General features: G+C 36.8%; 1 protein-coding gene across 10 annotated transcripts in view; it reads left to right on the top strand.

Annotated features, from left to right (window-relative positions):
• The window catches only part of Epb41l2 (erythrocyte membrane protein band 4.1 like 2), a 171,839-nt gene that overhangs the window by 92,569 nt on the left and 60,812 nt on the right, over positions 1-18,458 (top strand). For all 10 annotated transcript variants that reach the window (XM_048354080.1, XM_048354079.1, XM_048354078.1 and 7 more), the window contains exon 4: positions 13,440-13,544. In XM_048354080.1, the coding sequence (XP_048210037.1) occupies positions 13,440-13,544 (105 nt within the window). The remainder of the gene's footprint in view (positions 1-13,439; positions 13,545-18,458) is intronic.

Genomic DNA, 18,458 nt, shown 5'->3' with positions numbered 1-18,458 from the left:
TTACTCTGTCTTCCAACAAAACCAAAATATCTTTTGTCAAGCCACAAAATTCTAAATCTGCCTATGGTCATTTAGTGTTTTATTTACTGTCTCCTTTCCCTCATTAGTGCCCTCTGTCTTTCTGAACACATTAAAGATGTTGCTGACAATTTTTTATCTTCTGTCAAAAAATTCTGTCATTTCTCCTATGCTTTGATCCTTCCTCTTCCACTTCACCTACCCTTGGCATGCCAGAGGGCAAAGGACATGAGTACTGGGCCTGTGTGTGGTGCTCAGTATACCTCAGAAAAGCTGCAGCAGGGCTGTGATTCTCCTCGTCCAGTCTCTTCTCCATTTCTACACAGGATTAGTGACCCAGCATTTATCCTTAGCATTTATAGCACTCTTATCTTTTATACTAGCTATTGGAGCTTATAGAAATGGAATGCTCTTTTAGAATCCATAAAAAGCGTTGGATTATTAAAAAACAGGATTTCTTCCTGCAAGGGGGTTAAATGATTAAAGCATTGATGAATGACCTATCCAATTGATATGTTACTGTTTAATCACATTCTGAAACAGTTGTAAAAAGATGACTCAGTATTCTGAGGTCACAAATCTCAAGACAAAATGCCCATTCTATCTTTCAATGATCCATATGTCATCACAATATGTCTCTTTCACAAATGTACCCTCTCAACCTGTTTTGAGGATGAGACTTATATTGTACAACCAGGAAGAAACATAATCTGAATTTTAGCATGCCATGCTTGTTATATTCATTGATGCCTTCCTCTATATGTCTGTCAGCCAGAATTTAGTGAGTCATTTTTAATATGAGTCAGATAGGAATGCTATAATAAGCTGTCTTCTGTAGCACAGAAAGACTGTGTGACTCAAATGTCAAGATTCGTTGTAGCATATAGTTTTAGAATCTGCTAGCTAGCCATGAAGTTTGTTACTTATGGTTTCTGAAATAAGATTTAATGTAATTGTGCCCAGCAATTTTTGTATTTTGAACTAAGGTTTGAACTTTGGGTCTTGAGCTAACTAGGCGGGTTCTCTACTACTTGAGTGACGTTGCCTCCTTTCTGCTTTTGATTATTTTTCAGATAGGGTCTCACATTCTTTTTTTTTTTTTTTTTTTTGCCCAGCCTGGCCTGGACTGCATCCTTCTGCCTATATCTCTACAACAGCTGGAAATGTAGCCATGAACCATCAACTCCACCTTATTCATTAAGTGGGAGTTAAGATAGGGTTTTCCAATTTTTCTTTTCCTTCCTTCCTTCCTTCCTTCCTTCCTTCCTTCCTTCCTTCCTTCCTTCCTTCCTTCCCTTCCTTTCCTTCCCTTCCTTCCCTTCCTTCCCTTCCTTCCCTTCCTTCCCTTCCTTCCCTTCCTTCCTTCCTTCCCTTCCTTCCCTTCCTTCCCTTCCTTCCCTTCCTTCCCTTCCTTCCCTTCCTTCCCTTCCTTCCCTTCCTTCCCTTCCTTCCCTTTCCTTCCCTTCCTTCCCTTCCTTCCCTTCCTTCCCTTCCTTCCCTTCCTTCCCTTCCTTCCCTTCCTTCCCTTCCTTCCCTTCCTTCCCTTCCTTCCCTTCCTTCCCTTCCTTCCCTTCCTTCCTTCCTTCCTTCCTTCCTTCCGTCACCCTTGGCGCTTGAACTCAGAGCCTGAGCTCTTTTGCTCAATGTTAGTGCACTACCACTTTGAGCCACAGCTTCCCTTCCATTTTTTGATGGTTTATTGGAGATGAATCTTATGGCCGCCAAGCACCTGTGGCTCACGCCTGTAACCCTAGCTACTCAGAAGGCTGAGTTCTGAGGACCAGGTTTGAAGTCAAATCAGCTGATGAGTCTGTGAGAATCTTTTTTTTTTTTTTTTTTTTTTGGCCAGTCCTGGGCCTTGGACTCAGGGCCTGAGCACTGTCCCTGGCTTCTTCCCGCTCAAGGCTAGCACTCTGCCACTTGAGCCACAGCGCCGCTTCTGGCCGTTTTCTGTATATGTGGTGCTGGGGAATCGAACCTAGGGCCTCGTGTATCCGAGGCAGGCACTCTTGCCACTAGGCTATATCCCCAGCCCCTGTGAGAATCTTAACTGCATTTAAATCACAGAAAAAACTGGAAGTGGCCTTGTGGCTCAAGTGGTAGAGAGCTAGCCCTGAGCAAAAGGAGTTCAGGGACAGCACCCAAGCCCAGAGTTCAAACCCCAGGACCAGCCTCCACCCCCCCCCCCCCAAAAAAAAAAATAAGTCTTATGGCCTTTCCTGCCAGGGCTGGCTTTGAACTATGATCTTCAGATCTCAGCCTCCTGAGCAGTTAGTATTACCAGCATGAATTACCAGTGCCCAGTGCGTTTTCCAATTTCTTGAAGCTTTCCAACTTAGGTTTTCTTCTTCTTAGATTCATGATATCCAATTATTTATTTGTAATGTCATAAAGAATGTTTTTGTGCTTTTTGTCTACTTTTCTTCCTTTTCAAGTCAAAATTCCTATTTTAGTAGATATTTAGCTAAATAATGAGAGTCGGCAATTTGAGTGACTGACTTTCATGGATGAATGATTACCTGTACTGCTTTCTAAGATATTTGTATTTTAAAGATACACTTACTGACTTTCTGAAGTCTTCAAGTCCTAGGTTGAAGAATTTCTCCAATAATCCCAAGAAAAATGAAAAAAAAAACTAAGACACTTAAGAGAGGGATTGGTAGAATTCTGTATTTTTTCTATCTTTGGATCAGTGGATTCTTACACGTAAGGTAATAGTTTGGGGAAACAGGTCTCAGACACAAACATTGTTTCTGCTCTGGAATCTCCATGTTTCTCTCTGATGTACACCAGTATAGTGTGTGTGTGTGTGTGTGTGTGTGTGTGTGTGTGTGTGTGTGTGTGTATGTGTGTGCACTTTAAATAAAGTAAATCCTTAAGGATTCATTCACTGCCTCACTTCCCCTCAATGGTGAACAATGACCTCCTTATCATGTTCTTTTTTGTTTTATTTTAATTTGTTATTCATATACCAGGCATGGAAATCTTTTACTGGAAAAAATGTCAAGCTGAATGGAAGCACTGTTGCTTTAGAGCAGTGTGTAAAGTGGAAATATCTTGAGATGCATTTTTTGTAATCATATTGCCCAGAATTTGCTTATTAGTGGATATATGAGTCTGAAATTCAGGTGGTCAGAGATACAAGAAGTGTAGAGCTGCTAAAAAAAAATGTTGTATCAAAACCCTTAGTATCAAACTTAGTATCAGACTCTCCTTCCTTTGTTTCATAATCATAATGATGGTTTAAATGACTTAGATTACTCTTTACTTCAATCTGACTTCTACTTTTGTCATTTCTTAAAAAATACATTAGATTCTTCTCACTAGTAGTGGTAATGAATAGCTTCACCAGACCTGGTTTGTGATAAGTTTCATATGTCTTTCCTATTTGATGACTTTTTCTTTCATTTTGTGACTTTTTTCTCAAAGCAGTCTCAAGTGCAAGTTGTTATTAAAGAATATCAGATTACTTTTTGCAGTCTCTGTTAGGCACTTTAAAAATGATTCTAAATGTAAAGTTGAATGCTGAATATATTACCTCATTATCCTGGTTTTTGTATGGTCTCTGAAAGGAATGGAAGCAAGTTCATTATGTTGGATGGTGCTTCATGAGACACAAAAATGAGAGTGATGAGTCTGAAGGGTGAGAGTAGTCTGGGACAAGGATTCTGTCTACTAAGCTAGAGATTCTGCCTACTAAGCTAGGAATCAGCCATGCTTTATGGTCAGAATCCTGAGTAAGACCTCTCTCTCTCTCTCTCTCTCTCTCTCTCTCTCTCTCTCTCTCTCTTTCTCTCTCTCACTGTTGTGGGACTTGAGCTCTACTACTTTGAGTGACAGTGTCACATCTGGTATTTGAGTGGTTAATTAGAGATAAGAGTCTCATGGCCTTTCCTTCGGAGGCTGACTTGGAGCTGCCATCCTCAGAGCTCAGCCTCCTGAGTAGCTAGGATTACAGGTATGAACCACTGGTGCCTGGCCTGAGTAAGCTTTTTAAAGTTAAAGAGAACAGAGGGCAATAAGGCCAATCTATTACAATCTCACTGTCATAGCCACTGGACATTTTCTAAGTCCACAGAGGCTAAAACACAAAAAGAGAGCCCTAATGTTAACTGTATTTTTTTTTTTTTTTACTATATGTTCATCAGCTGGAACAGATGTACTCTTTTGTGGTGGATGTTGCTAATGGGGAGGCGACATGAGTAGATGGAAATTCTATGCTCTTAGTTCAATTTTTCTGTGAACCTAAAACTGCTCTTTTAAAAAGCCAAACTTACAAACAGACAAACAAAAACAAAACCTCCAAACAATAGATGCCGAGGGTAATGAGGAATTTCCCTAGATGATAGAATGGGGACCTAAGACTGTGGGAGCTTGGGTTCATTCCCTTAAGAGCTGTTTTTTAACTCTTCCTTGGCAACTAAATTGTCTAGTGATGATTGAGTAATGCCCACGATGAAGTAAGGACTGATAAGTATTAAATATAATTATCATTGTATAAGTGGATAAATGGTTTTTTATTAATTTTTAGAAACTTATCAGCATTCCTGGAAAACTCTGTGTGTGTGTGTGTGTGTGTGTGTGTGTGTGTGTGTGTGTGTGTGTGTAGATACTGGTGTTTGAACTTAGTACTTGGTGCTTGATCGATAGGTACTCTACCACTTGAACCACATTTCTAGACCTCTGTTCCAGCATCTCTGCGAAAATGCTCAAATCTTCTGCTTTAGATAACTTCCTTACATCCTTATATTTTTGTCAGCTGATTTGGAAAGGCTCCAAATGTAAACATTTACCACTTATATTATGTATATGCATATATTAGTATATGTATATATACTTATGCACTTATACTTGTATACTTATATGTATACAGTCTGTAATTTTTTTTTTTTTTTTGGCCAGTCCTCGGCCTTGGACTCAGGGCCTGAGCACTGTCCCTGGCTTCTTCCCGCTCAAGATTAGCACTCTGCCACTGAGCCACAGCACAGCGCCCCTTTTGGCCGTTTTCTATATATGTGGTGCTGGGGAATTGAACCCAGGGCTTCATGTATACAAGGCAAGCACTCTTGCCACTAGGCCATATTCCCAGCCCTGTAATTTTTTTTTTTTGCCAGTCCTGGGCCTTGGACTCGGCCTGAGCACTGTCCCTGGCTTCTTTTTGCTCAAGGCTAGCACTCTGCCACTTGAGCCGCAGCGCCATTTTTGGCCATTTTCTGTATATGTGGTGCTGGGGAATCGAACCGAGGGCTTCGTGTATACGAGGCAAGCGCTCTTGCCACTAGGCCATATCCCCAGCCCTCAGCCCTGTAATTTTTAATTGCATAAACTTAAACTTCAGTTAATAGCTCTGAAAATAAGAAAAGAAGTCAGAAGACTGAAAAATAATACATATGATCTTATTAGTGAGTCAGAAGAGAGGCACTGTCAAAAACCAGTTGGATTACAAAAAAGTAGAATGTGAGAGATGAGTCAATCTGTTCTACTACTAAAGTAAGCTCCAGAAGTAGAAATATAGTCAGTTTTGCACATGGGTTGGGCATTCATTGCATGCTACTAAGCAGGTATTTGCTTAGAACAAATGCAGATTTTGGGAGGTTCATGTATACTACTGTAGTATTCCATTAAACTTTTATTACCAAAATAATTGAAGGAATGTCTGTAGGACCATGTTTTATGAATGGCTGAGCCAGATGACATATTAGAATCAACATAGTATTTGTTATTGTTAAGCAACAAATAGGATTCCTTGTGTAAACTTTGTGTATGGATAGTTATGTTAACTCTATGGAGTTAAGAGGACTGGGAATTGCTTACAGGGATAGCCTCTAGTATCCTGAAGTATGGATTCTAGTTCCTCAAAATTTTTGAAAGTCTCTGGATTAGAAGAAAGAAAAATGACAACTACCTTAGAATATCAGTGTAGTTATAGATGAAAGATTAAAGGATCATTTTTAAAAATTTATTTGTTTATTAATTGAACACAAATTTTTTGACAAGGTGCTGTGCAAAAAGGGTACAGTTACATAGTAGGGCAGTGCGTACATTTCTTGTGATATCTTACGTCCTGTTTTTCTATCTCTTCTCTAGCTCAGGTAGACATATATACAATATACAATGTATCAAGAACATATACAGTAGCCACGTGGCCACGCCCAAGAAAGTTTGCCTAGGGCTTTAAATGTAATGTTAATATTAGACCATATGTCGACAGTAGTCGTATGAACGTACGTACCTAGCTTTTGAGCTATTGTATTCCCCTGAGAGGTCAATTTTTGACCTTTATATGTTGAGTAATTGTTTGGTTTTAGTTACAAACTGTTGGGTCGCTGCCCCAATCCTGTGGGAATACTATTTGACAAGCAGTTTTTGTTTCACAGACTTGGTCTCTACTGTCTCTCTGTCTCCCTTTGTTAACAGTCATATATCAGGGAGATCCCTGGGAGATGTCCCTTTGTTCTCTGTGTTCTAGGCTTGTCTCGCTCAACATTATTTGTTCGAGTTCTGACCATTTCCCTGCGAATACCAATATTTCACCATTCCTAATCGCTATGTAGTATTCCATTGTGTATAAGTACCATATTTTTTGGATCCATTCGTCTGGGCATCTGGGTTGTTTCCATATTTTGGCTATTGTGAATTGTGCCGCGATAAACATGGAAGTACAAATGTCTTTTTGATATCTTGGGACTTGCTGTTTAGGGTAGATGCCTAGGAGTGGTATGGCTGGGTCATAGGGTAGGTCTATATTGAGCTTTTTGAGAAACCTCCATACTGTTCTCCAAAGTGGTTGTACTAATTTGCACTCCTACCAACAATGGAGAAGGGTTCCTCTTTCTCCGCACCCCCTCCATCATTTGTTGTTGCCTGAGTTCAGAGTATAGGCCATTCTAACTGGGGTGAGGTGTTATCTCAGGGTTGTTTTTATTTGCATTTCCTTTACTACCAGGGATGTTGAGCATTTCCTCATGTGTTTCTTTGCCATTTTTATATCTTCTCTGGTGAAGTCTCTCTTTAGCTTAAAGGATTATTTTTTAAACTAAACATTAGTATCTATTTTTTAAAAAACAATTTGTGGTTGATGGTATTTTGTTAGTAATGTTCAGCGGGGTTTTAGGTGTATGTGTTTTTCGTTTTTCTATCTTGTTTGTATTTATATAAGTTACTGGTAAAATTAATATAATCAGTTATGAATATTGAAATATTTCAATACTACATTTAGACTAGGATGGACTTGGAAGCATTGTAATAGGAAATACGTCTTTCTTTCAGTACATACAAAAGGGAAATATCTCTGATCTTGATGAGCTAAGGATGTATGTGATTTTATGAAAGAAGTGCCTGTACATTTCTAGCTATACTAGGGTTTTCCTTAAAATTATTGCATAGTATCCTCAGATTATCCTTGCAGTCTGGGCTAGTGTAGTAGTTTCTGTTTGCTTATTTTAGTAGTCTTTCAAGTCGTATTTCTGAAGGTATTTTGATAAGTAGCATTTTATATCATTAATGTCAACAATACAAAATTTCCCCAATATTTTACTGTAACCCCTTAAATATCATGGAATGAAAAATAGAGATCTTTAATAAATTGTCAGAGAAATTTCTTCGTATTCTTTTTAGTGATTGGTAAGGATCCTAAATTTTTACATAAATGTCATCTATCTATACACATGTACATAGATAGCAGCTTCTAATTAATGAAAATATACTATGAAAAGACGTTTTCAACTAGTCACAAAAGAAATATACATATCTGTAGATACACAAATTTTCATTTTATGCATATTTATGTATACATATATTTGTTTTGTACATAGCATATATGTATCTTCTTTTTGATCTGAGACAGGTCTGGAACTGGAACATTAACAGGCACTCTTCCACCTGTGCTATACCTTCAATCTCATGTGTATCTTTTTTAAATAGTTGAAAAGCCCTTTCAAGCTTAATTCTCATTAATGATGAAATTTACTCTAAGTGTTGCATTTACTTCTGGAATTATTTTGTGAACACATCTGAAGAATCATTGACCCAGGGGTTCTTTATTTTTACCCCCTGGGGTTTGAACTTTGTGGGTAGGAATGTTATTGCCAACTCACCAGGATTAATAGAAAAGGAATTAATCTGATAAATCATGGCTTTAGACTGACACTCTTTTACCACTTCCATATGGTTTTATCTGATTCCTTCCACCCTACCATAACAATACATCAGTTGTTGTGTTTGCTCTCTGCATACCTTTCTTCCCTTGGCCTTTTATATTTGCACAGTGTGGTTTAGTGCTGATGCAAAATACGTCGCTCAGTGGCTATAATGTATGGATTGCATTGTGCACTTCCCATCACTGGCTAATTGGCACACAATAACTACAGTGTGGAAGGAACTACATGGAGACTGTGATGGTGTTTTATACAACGCCAGTGGTGTGTGGTGTCCTCTGCAATCTGCTGGGTAAGCAGTAACACAAATTCCTCTAGCTTGAGAGGCCTCCAGAAATGTCATATTTTGGCCTTAGTAATGAATGCCACAAATAACAGCACAGGCATGGGGGACTTTGCTCAATGTCTCAGATTCCAGACTGCATTTCTTTAGCTTGATCTGCTGTAGATTCCTTTGCCTTTGTGTGTGTGTGTGTGTGTGTGTGTGTGTGTGTGTGTGTGTGTGTGCGTGCGTGTGTGTTAAAAGAAATTCCCCAAAGCACATCTTCCAGTTCTTGAATAAAACATTTGTTAAATCCATCTAAATTGTCTTGCTCCCCCCTTCTTTATTTCTAATGTACTAGTAGGGTTTAAAAAAAATCCAGTATCTGGAAAATGGACCAAAGGACTTTTTTTCTTTTCCTTTTAAAAATATTTTTGCCCCCAAGCTTTTTGATTTCTATGTTAGCAGAGTAAGTTTGTAGGGAGAGGAATATAGGAAAAATAGATTTGCAAGGCTTGCTTTCATTTATTATCAGAAGTAAGATTTCATTTGGAAGTATACTTAAGTTTATGAACAATTGTATGGTTTTTATTGTTTGATGCACAGATATTGACACAGCTTGTACTCTATTAAGTTTCTAGAGTGGGAACAGATACAAAGCAAAGGCATTCTTCATAAAAAAAAAACACTAGTGAAACTGATGTCATAGTGGAGGACTGTAAAGACTGAAAGCCCACTGCCCTTTTATGTAAAGGTGGGACATGGCCAATTCTTAGGAGAAAGGACAGATAGGCTTTTTGCTTATGTCATTCCTCGAGTTCCCAAAACGTCTTCAGAAATGTTCTTACTTGTTAAGGAGTTTATGTATAATGTAGAATTGTGAAAATAAAATATAGGTCTGTGGCTAGCCTCCCAGAATCTGACAGTATGTGTTTGGTTTAGTTCCTGGAATAGCTGTGGGTTGGCAGTCATGAGCTAGGATCTAGGACATTGTATATGATTGCTATCCAGAAGGCTAGAATTCTACACTTGACTCTGCCAACTTTTTGACTGACATTAATGATAAGAGTCATTTTGTCCCAACAGATACCTTTTGTCCTACTAATGAGCTAGTTATTCAATGAGGTTCTGTTGTAGGAGGCATTGAGGTAAGATACGCTTAGTCTTAAAGAGTTATAAAAAGGAGTAGAGAAGCAAAACATTGATGGATCACACCTGAAATCCTAGCTACTTAGGAGACTGAAATCCAAGGATTGTGGTTCAAAGCGTGCCTGAACAGAAAAGTTCATGAAACTCTTATCTCCAGTCAACTGGCAAAAGTCCAAAAGTGGAAGTATGGCTTAAAGTAGTAGAACACCAGCCTTGAGTGAAAAAGCCTAATGTGAGCTTAAGGCTCTCAGTTGAACCCAGTGTTGGCACTCACAAACACAAAGTTCAGATAAGAGTGAGTTCCAGGGACATGAAATAAAATTAAAGGGAAAGATGAAATGGAATAGGTTTCATAGGAAAGGAGAATTTGGAGTATGTTCTAAAAGTAGGGTTAGGGTTTTGACACTTGAAAATAAGTCATTGTAAAGAAAGAGTCTTGGGATGTATCTTAGTTTGTTATACTCCGTTTTGTTTTGCTTTTTGGTACCTGTCCTAGTGTTTGAACTCAGAGACTAGGCATTGTCTCAGCTTTTTTGCTCAAGGCCAGCGCTCTACCACTGGAGCCACAGCTTCACTTCTGGCATTTTGGAGATGAGTCTCACAGACTTGGCTTTGAACTGCAATTCCATAGCTCTCCGCCTCCTAAGTATCTAGTATTATAAGTGTGAAGCACTGACACTCTTTTATCTTAGCCAATACCCCCAAATTGCTATCACAGTTAATAAAGCAGCCATGTATGCTGGTAAAACTTACTTGTAATTTCTAAGGCAAAATGTCTATTATTTTACTTGGTTAACAAATATATGTATATATATGTATATATGTGTCTATATGTATATAGTTCTTCAGTGTAACCAAATTGAAGTTGTCTGTAAGGAAATTTTAAAAAATGATGACAGTATTGTGGTGCATACATGTAATCTTAGCATTTGGGAGGCTAAGGCAGGAGGATCCTCAGGCCAGCCACGGCTGTGTACTGAGGCATTGGCTTTAAAAAGAGAAAGCATAAGATAAAATTGCTTTTCTGGTAGCAGTAAGAACTCTAAAACAGATGTCATAAATAAGAAGTTATCTTTAAAAAGAATTTAGAACATCAGACTGGAAAATCAGATCAGTTAAGCTTTTGTTATTTGTCTTCTCATTTGTTAAGTAAGAAGGTTGGATTAGATAACTGTGAGGCTTTTTAATCATATTTAACACTAGTTATTTTTAGAACAGTTCACAAAGGTCCCATGATTTCAGCAGTCCTTTAGTGAATCCATGAAACGTTTCAAACATTCAATATACTTCATTTAACTCCCTCATCACCATTTTAAGGTGGCAGATGCATCGGCTATTTTTTCTTTCTCTTTCTTTTCTATCTCTTCCAGTTTAATGTAAATTTTCTCAGATAGTATATGTCATTTATTCATTGTTTGCCTCATGGTCTTAACATAGGAACTGACATCTATTAGATGCCAGGTGTTCAAAAGCTCCACAATCATCTGAGGCCAGTATACTGTACATACTTAGTTAGCAGTCCTATTGTGTGGTTTGTTCATATGAATGTGTTCCTCTTTTTGTCTTATTGTATCCTCCAATATCTTTTAATTAGAAACTGACTTTATCAGGCTTTGTAAACATCTAAAATGAAAAGTAATCTCTTTTAAATATCTGTGTGTACACTTCAGAAAATAATTTTCTCCTCTAAGAGTTGCTGCAGATGTTACACTCTTAGTTTAGCTATGACTTCTTTTAGACAACCATCGCTCATTCCCTTCTTAGTTTCCCATGTCACTTTTTACATACATATTTCAACGTGTGCCTCAGTGTTGCATTTTTGTTTTTGCTGCTAAGCTTTGAGTTCAGTGAGGATAGAGATGCTGAATGGAAGCTAGGGTGCTGGTGTTATCAGTCAGGATCTCATCAGTTATTTAAAACTATTTATTGGAGAAGCATGGAAAATAGTAAAAGTCTGAACATTTCAAAGGTGTGCACTAGTGAAAGAATAATTGGAATCAGACTATGACACATAGTCTCTGACACCCCAGTGTCTTACTGGGTTGGTGTGATTTTCACAGTGAGAGGTGAGGAAATTAAAATTAACTCCATTTTGCAGATAAAGAGAGTAACTTTTCCCCCTTTGTCGCAGCTGTCTTGTGATAGAAGATGCACACAAAATTTTAGAAGAAATGGATCTGAATCCAGTTTTCATTCTGGTGTCTGATGTACTGTCTAGCATATCAACATCAATTGTGGGAAAGAGCTTTTGTGTTTCCATCTTAGTCTTTTAGGTGAATTATGTCAAGGAGATCATTGTTCTGATTTTGAAATGGAAACGTGTAAGAAAATACGATTTAAGAATAGTTGACTTTAGGGGCTGGGAATATGGCCTAGTGGTAAAGTGCTTGCCTAGTACCCATGAAACCCTGGGTTCGATTCCTTAGCACCACATATATAGAAAAAACCAGAAATGGGGCTGTGGTTCAAGTGGTAGAGTGCTATCCTTGAGCAAAAAGAAACCAGGGACAGTGGTCAGGTCCTGAGCCCAAGCCCTAGGAGTGGCCAAAAAAAAAAAAAAAGTTGACTTTGAGCTGATATCAGAATGAATGTGTGTTCTCTTTGAATTAAAATATTTATTTATAGATATCCAGTTATGTTAAGTATACCTTTATAATACCCCTAATTGCAAACAGCATCAAACCACATGGTGAGAACTTGTTTGGCACTTGCCACACAACTTGTGATATGTTCTATTATTGCCATCTTATACTTGTGCTAGAAATAAAAACAACCCAAACTAAGGCAAACAGAAGTTATGTAATAGAGAAGTAATAGAGATTTATTTAGAATTGTTGGCACTTAGAGTCCAGTACTCTTATTGAATACATTATATTTGTATATACTTTAAATATATAGACACATATGCCTATTTTAGTAATTTAACTGAATATTCAGTACTGATTGTGAGTCCTAATGATGCGGATAGTGCATTGTTAAACATAGTAATCTGTGTGGCGTTTTCTGCTTTAAAAGAAATATTATGGTAAACAGATTAATAGTACAAGCACTAGATTCTCCTTCCTTCTCGAGATATATATGTGTATATATGTTATATATACAAGATATATATTACATATAGAATTAACGTTCCATATAATGTCTCATGTATATGGAACATTAAGTTTTAAAACCGGATAGTTGAACAGATACTCTTTTTTTTCAATGTTTTCCAGATAAATACTTCAATAGTGAAGACCATTCATTTGGAGGATGAAAAAGCCTCACAGCCTTTTCACTGCTGTTTTCACTACTAGCCCATTGGTGGCTTCTGTTAGTACATCTGGTTGGAGTCATGTCTCTGACCTGACTTAGCAGTTAAGATATTCTAGAAGTGTGCATCCTAACTAGAAATGAATCACCACTTTGATTATGTTTTGAACTGATCAGACATGAACTTTTATTTCTATGGCTATCAAAGGTTTTACATCTTTGTGGACAGGAACCTTTTGTAAAAAGCTATTCAAAGCAAAACTAAGTGAAATGCTTAGAAACAATTGACTTGTCAACTGCTTTATCTTAAATTAAAAAAATCTGACCTTGAAGAGTGAATATACTGTATCAGTCTGTAGAAAAACTGTAAAAGCATAGCTTTTTTTACATTTACACAGCTTAAAAACAAAGTGGAGGCAGTTTGATCTTGCTTTTGTTTTAGAATTTAGGCTTTGCATGTGTGGGTGGGATAGTAGGGCTAAAGTAAAATTACAAAAAATACTTTCTTGTGTTATTGTATTAGAAAACAAATATCTAGTAAATCTTGGAATTATCTCTATTGTTTGAAAAGTAAAGATCCTTTGCTTTTTTCCCCCTCCTAGAAACGTGCTAAGGGTCAGATGTTATTTGACAAAGTGTGTGAACACCTCAATCTCTTGGAAAAGGACTACTTTGGACTTTTGTTTCAGGAAAACACTGAACAAAATGTAAGTGATTGCAACTTTATATATTTTTTAAACCAATTTAATCTCAGTATAAAAGTTAGCTTTAAAATAATATATATGTAGATTTTAACATTTATATTCACTACAAAATTTGGTGAATAAGAAATACCTTGTATGAGAGAACCGTGTGTGTGTGTGTCTGTGTCTGTCTGTCTGTCTGTCCATGTGCACATACTTTCCATTTAGGAGCAGACAGAATGGTATAACTTCTATGTTATTTGAGGCAGAAAGAACTAATTTAAAAATTATATTAAATTTTCAGCTCTTAGTCCTCATGGAGTCATTTTATGTGATGAATTTGTATGTGAAGTACTTAAAAATACATAAGAGAAAAGATTTTTAATTGTGGGAAAATTGATGTTCTGGAATAAAAACAAAAACATTAAAAATGGTATTGTATCAATCATATTCTCTCTATTCCTGGCTCATGGTGCTACATATAGAGGCTAATCAAGTCGGCTTATTTTGTCAACATACATATGTGTGGCACCTGTATATCAGTTATTGAGCATTCTTGAAAAGTAAAGAGGCATTGGAAATCACACAAAGTGTAATAATACCTACCTATACTTGTTTAAAGACTTAGTAGCATTAGCCTTGCTTAGAAGACCAGAGTGCCTGTATGAGGAAAAGGTGCTTCTTGCCCTGTTGCTGGTGAGAGCCAATGTGGAAGGTTGGCTCCACCAGTCATATATGCTTATGGATATCTGCCTGACATCAGTAGTTTGGTTCAGATTGCAACTTAGAAAGGAAGCCCATATAGCCCTTTTTGGGGCTGTGGATAGAGAGACTCACTGTAATTGTTCAGTCTGAGGATGCCCAGAGCATGTGGTCACAGTGAAAGAGATTATTCTCCAATATTTAACATTCAGATACCACTAGTAGAACAGAACAGTCAGTCATTAGAGGAACTTGGTATAAATTTTGTTGTTTGCTTATGTGCCACCATTATTTCTATTTACATGTCCAAGAATAAAATAGGGAAGACTAGGGTGATCATTATGTAAATTAATGAAGCTCTAAAGTTGCTGTTTTACATCTCTGAATCTTAATTTTGGTTTAATTCTATGTTTAGACTGAAGACAATTAAATTGCATGCCTGCCTACTGAACTGTGTATTTTACCAGAACTGTTTAGAATACTCTTCACCAAAGTAGTAGTAATACATTAGACAAAATACACTAGGTGCTTTATTTAAGGCCATAAATTATAAGTTACTCTTGATACAGTTTTCTGTTTGTGCTCTTTCTCTTAGCCCTAAAAGGGCCCTGAACAGGGCAAAAAAGAATATGGTAAGAAATTGGCTCCCATTACCATATCATTATTTTTGAGAATATATATTGATAGTCATTTAATCTTTGTAAAATATAGAGACTTTTTTTTTCTTCCAGTTTTAAGGCTTGGACTCAGTGCCTGAGCACTGTCCCTAGCTTCTTTTTGCTCAAGGGTAGCACTCTACCACTTGAGCCACAGCGCCATTTCTGACCTTTTTGTATATATGTGGTGCTGAGGAATCAAACCCAGGGCTTCATGTATACAAGGCAAGCACTCTTTGCCACTAGGCCATATTCCCAGCCCAGAGACAATTTTCTGTGTTGTAAAATAACATGTTCTAGTAGAAATAAAATAAGCTACATTAAGAAATATGGTATAAGGGAGGGAAAGTGAGGAAAATGAGGGAGAGGGTAACATTATTCAACAAGAAATGTACTCATTACCTTACTTACATAACTGTAACCCCTCTGTACATCATCTTCAAAATAAAATAAAATTAAATGAAAAAGAAATATGGTATATCTACAACATTAATTTCACATAAGGAAGAGTGATATTTAGATAGTGGGATTCATTTTCTGAATTTAATTTGCAAAATACATGTCTTGTTTATATTGTAAACCTGAGTGTCAGACTCATACATACTTAACTGTTTATTGGGCACTACTGTACCTTCAGTTTCCTAAAAACAAGCTGGTTATTTTCCTTGTAAACATCATCTGTACCCTGATTCCTTCTGGATTCCTTCTTTCTCTTTTCATCTGTCTTGCTTTTTAGTATCCCTCTTCTGTCCTCCACCTCCAAGGATTTTGCTGTTGTTTAGGCCTTTGACATCTCTTGCTTTGACTACTTTGTTAGTCCCTTAATTGAACTTTCATCCTCTTTTAACTGAACTAACAGCTAAGTAAGCCCCTATGATTCTATCTGATATTGTTGCATGGATTAGAATCATTTAGCAGTTACAATCTAGCTCCCATAGTGTGGTTTATAAGACTCTTTGTTTATGTGAATTCAATCAATTTGGGCTTACTTCTTAGTTATCTCTTCCAATCCACTTTCAATAGATATACAAAATTTCTCTTCCAAAAATTAGTTGTTGATAGATACTATATCTGCTTGACATATTCCTTACACTGTGAATATCATTCCCTTTGGTTTTCTATTTACATGTCTTATCTTTCCATAAATACCTTCTGAATTTTTCTTAGACTGCCTTCTATCACTCTGCCTGTCTTCAGTGCAGGGGAAGAGAGATAACAGTTTCTTTTTTCATCAACAAAGTTACCCTTTCTTCTCATTACCTATGATTATATCTGAAAACGGAATTGTGAACTCAAAACAGGAGAATTTTATTTTGACAAGACCCAGGGTTTGGTCATGGAATAGGATCATTGAATTTAAAGAGAGATGAAGGTCATTAAAGACAGAATAAGACAAGGATAGGTTGGGGGTAGGTTTGTGGTAACATTTTCATTGACAAAAAGATGCTAATACCAAATAAAGAATTCATAATTTTTAAAATTTACATTGTAGTTTTTCTTATGCATTTTTTTTGTTCCTGCTATTATGTAGACAAATTCCAGTCCTCAGTATATTGGGGCAAACTTATTTTTCTAATAAAACTCGCATGCCATCCCATTTTGTTTTGATAATCAACATTTTTGTATTATTCTTGTTAGTATTGTACTGATGTACCATAATCATTTGTTCTTAGTTGGAAATCTGTACATTTTCAACAGTAGGGTAGATAAATGTAATTTTATTTCTTTGCATTCTTTTTTGGTGCTGAGGATCAAGCCTACAGTGTTGTGTATGCTAAGCACATGCTGTACATTCCAGCTATAACCCTAGTACTTTTTTTCATGCTAATAGTATTTTTCTGTATTTACAGAGAGCTTCAGATACTTAGTCCAACCTCTTAAAAAGTATAAGTGAGGCAAAGCCATAAACATTTTCTGTGAAAAATTTTAATAGAGGCAAAAGTCCAACTACTGTATCTCTTGTGGTTGACATATTAATTTGGAAGCCTTTCAATTGGTTCTGAATATGAAAGTGTGACATTGTTAGTGTTTGAGTTTTTTAATGTGTGTTGAGAGCACTTATGTAAACTTTGCGTAAACTTTGCTATGGAAAATGTTAAAATATGTGAAATCAAATAGCATGTTATATTCTTTTATAAACAGAATACCAAGTCTGTGTAGTTCACATATTCATGTCCAAAGGAAACTGTCATTGAGAATTTTGGACTCTATTTAAAGGAAAAAAGAACTTGTGATTTTTGATGTTAAGATTTGGCATTTGGCCCACATATTATAACGTCATTTTGCTGTAAGTCATATTGAAAGCTGTACTTGTTAAAAGTGTAGTTGATACTAATACCTAATTTTATGACAACTAATTAGAGTAGCTACATGATAGCCAGACCATTTCACTTCAGAAATAGTACTAAGAACCCAAATATTATATTGTGTGCACATATAAATATTTTAAAATAAAATTCCAGTCACTTTAGTTAAGTCTTACAGTTCTCCATTGTCCCAGATATGTAGTGAATGTTTCTTTGTGATAAAGAAAGCCTGTAGCTTGTCTTATAACACCAGCATTTAGTAGACTCTATGAGACTTAATTTGCACAAGTATGTATTAAAGAAGATCTGTTTCAGTGCTATAAATTTCTGTAGGAATTAAGAATTAAGACAAAACTACTTTTGTGCTTTCAAAACTTGGTAAAGCAGTGTGAGTTGGGTTGCATTTTTAACTTCTTTCCCTGGCCAGATTTATCAAAAACAAATCAGGAAGGCATATCTGAGCATTTGAAAACTCTTATGTGGAATCTTGAGTAGGTCTAACATGAAATGAAGTTAGGAGAGAGAGGTGTGAAGAACTGTTAAGAAATATGTATTCAAACATTTATTGAAACACCAAGGCAGAATTTATTCAGGATTCTTTAAAACAGTTATGGGTACCACTGTTTTTCCTCCTCCTCCTCCTCCTCCTCCTCCTCCTCCTCCTCCTCCTCCTCCTCCTCCTCCTCCTCCTCCTCCTCCTCCTCCTCCTCCTCCTCCTCCTCATTACTACTCCTCCTCCTCCTCCTCCTCATTACTCCTCCTCCTCCTCCTCATTATTATTATTATTATTATTATTATTATTATTATTACCACCAGTCCTGGAGCTTGAACTCAGGGCCTGGGCATTGTCCCTGAGCTTCTTTTGCTCAAGGCCAGCACTTTATCACTTTAGCCACAGCACCACTTCTGGCTTTGTCTGTTTATGTGGTACTGAGGAATTGAGCCCAGGGCTTCATGCATGCTAGGCAAGCACTCTACCACTAAGCCACATTCCCATCCCTATAGATACCACTGTAATAGTTTTTCATTAAGTAAAAGTTTGGACTCAGCTCCAAATATAAGGAAAGTAGATATAACTAATAGCTGAGAAGTCAGGGTTGTAGGTCAGGACAGGGTGTCAGTGGATTGAATATTATTAAAAAGAAATAGCAGAAAATTATTTTTCAGTTTTCAGTCACTGTAACAAAATACTTGAGGAAAACAACTTAAAGGTAAAAAAGTTCTATTTTGAGTCACAGTTTGAGAGATTTTAGTGTCCATAGCCAGCTGGTTTC

This window comes from Perognathus longimembris, chromosome 9, assembly GCF_023159225.1.
Source record: "Perognathus longimembris pacificus isolate PPM17 chromosome 9, ASM2315922v1, whole genome shotgun sequence".
In the NCBI taxonomy this organism is placed as follows: domain Eukaryota; kingdom Metazoa; phylum Chordata; class Mammalia; order Rodentia; family Heteromyidae; genus Perognathus; species Perognathus longimembris.
The sequence above is the reverse complement of the archived record's forward strand: the minus strand, read 5'-3'. Positions and strand labels throughout refer to the sequence as shown.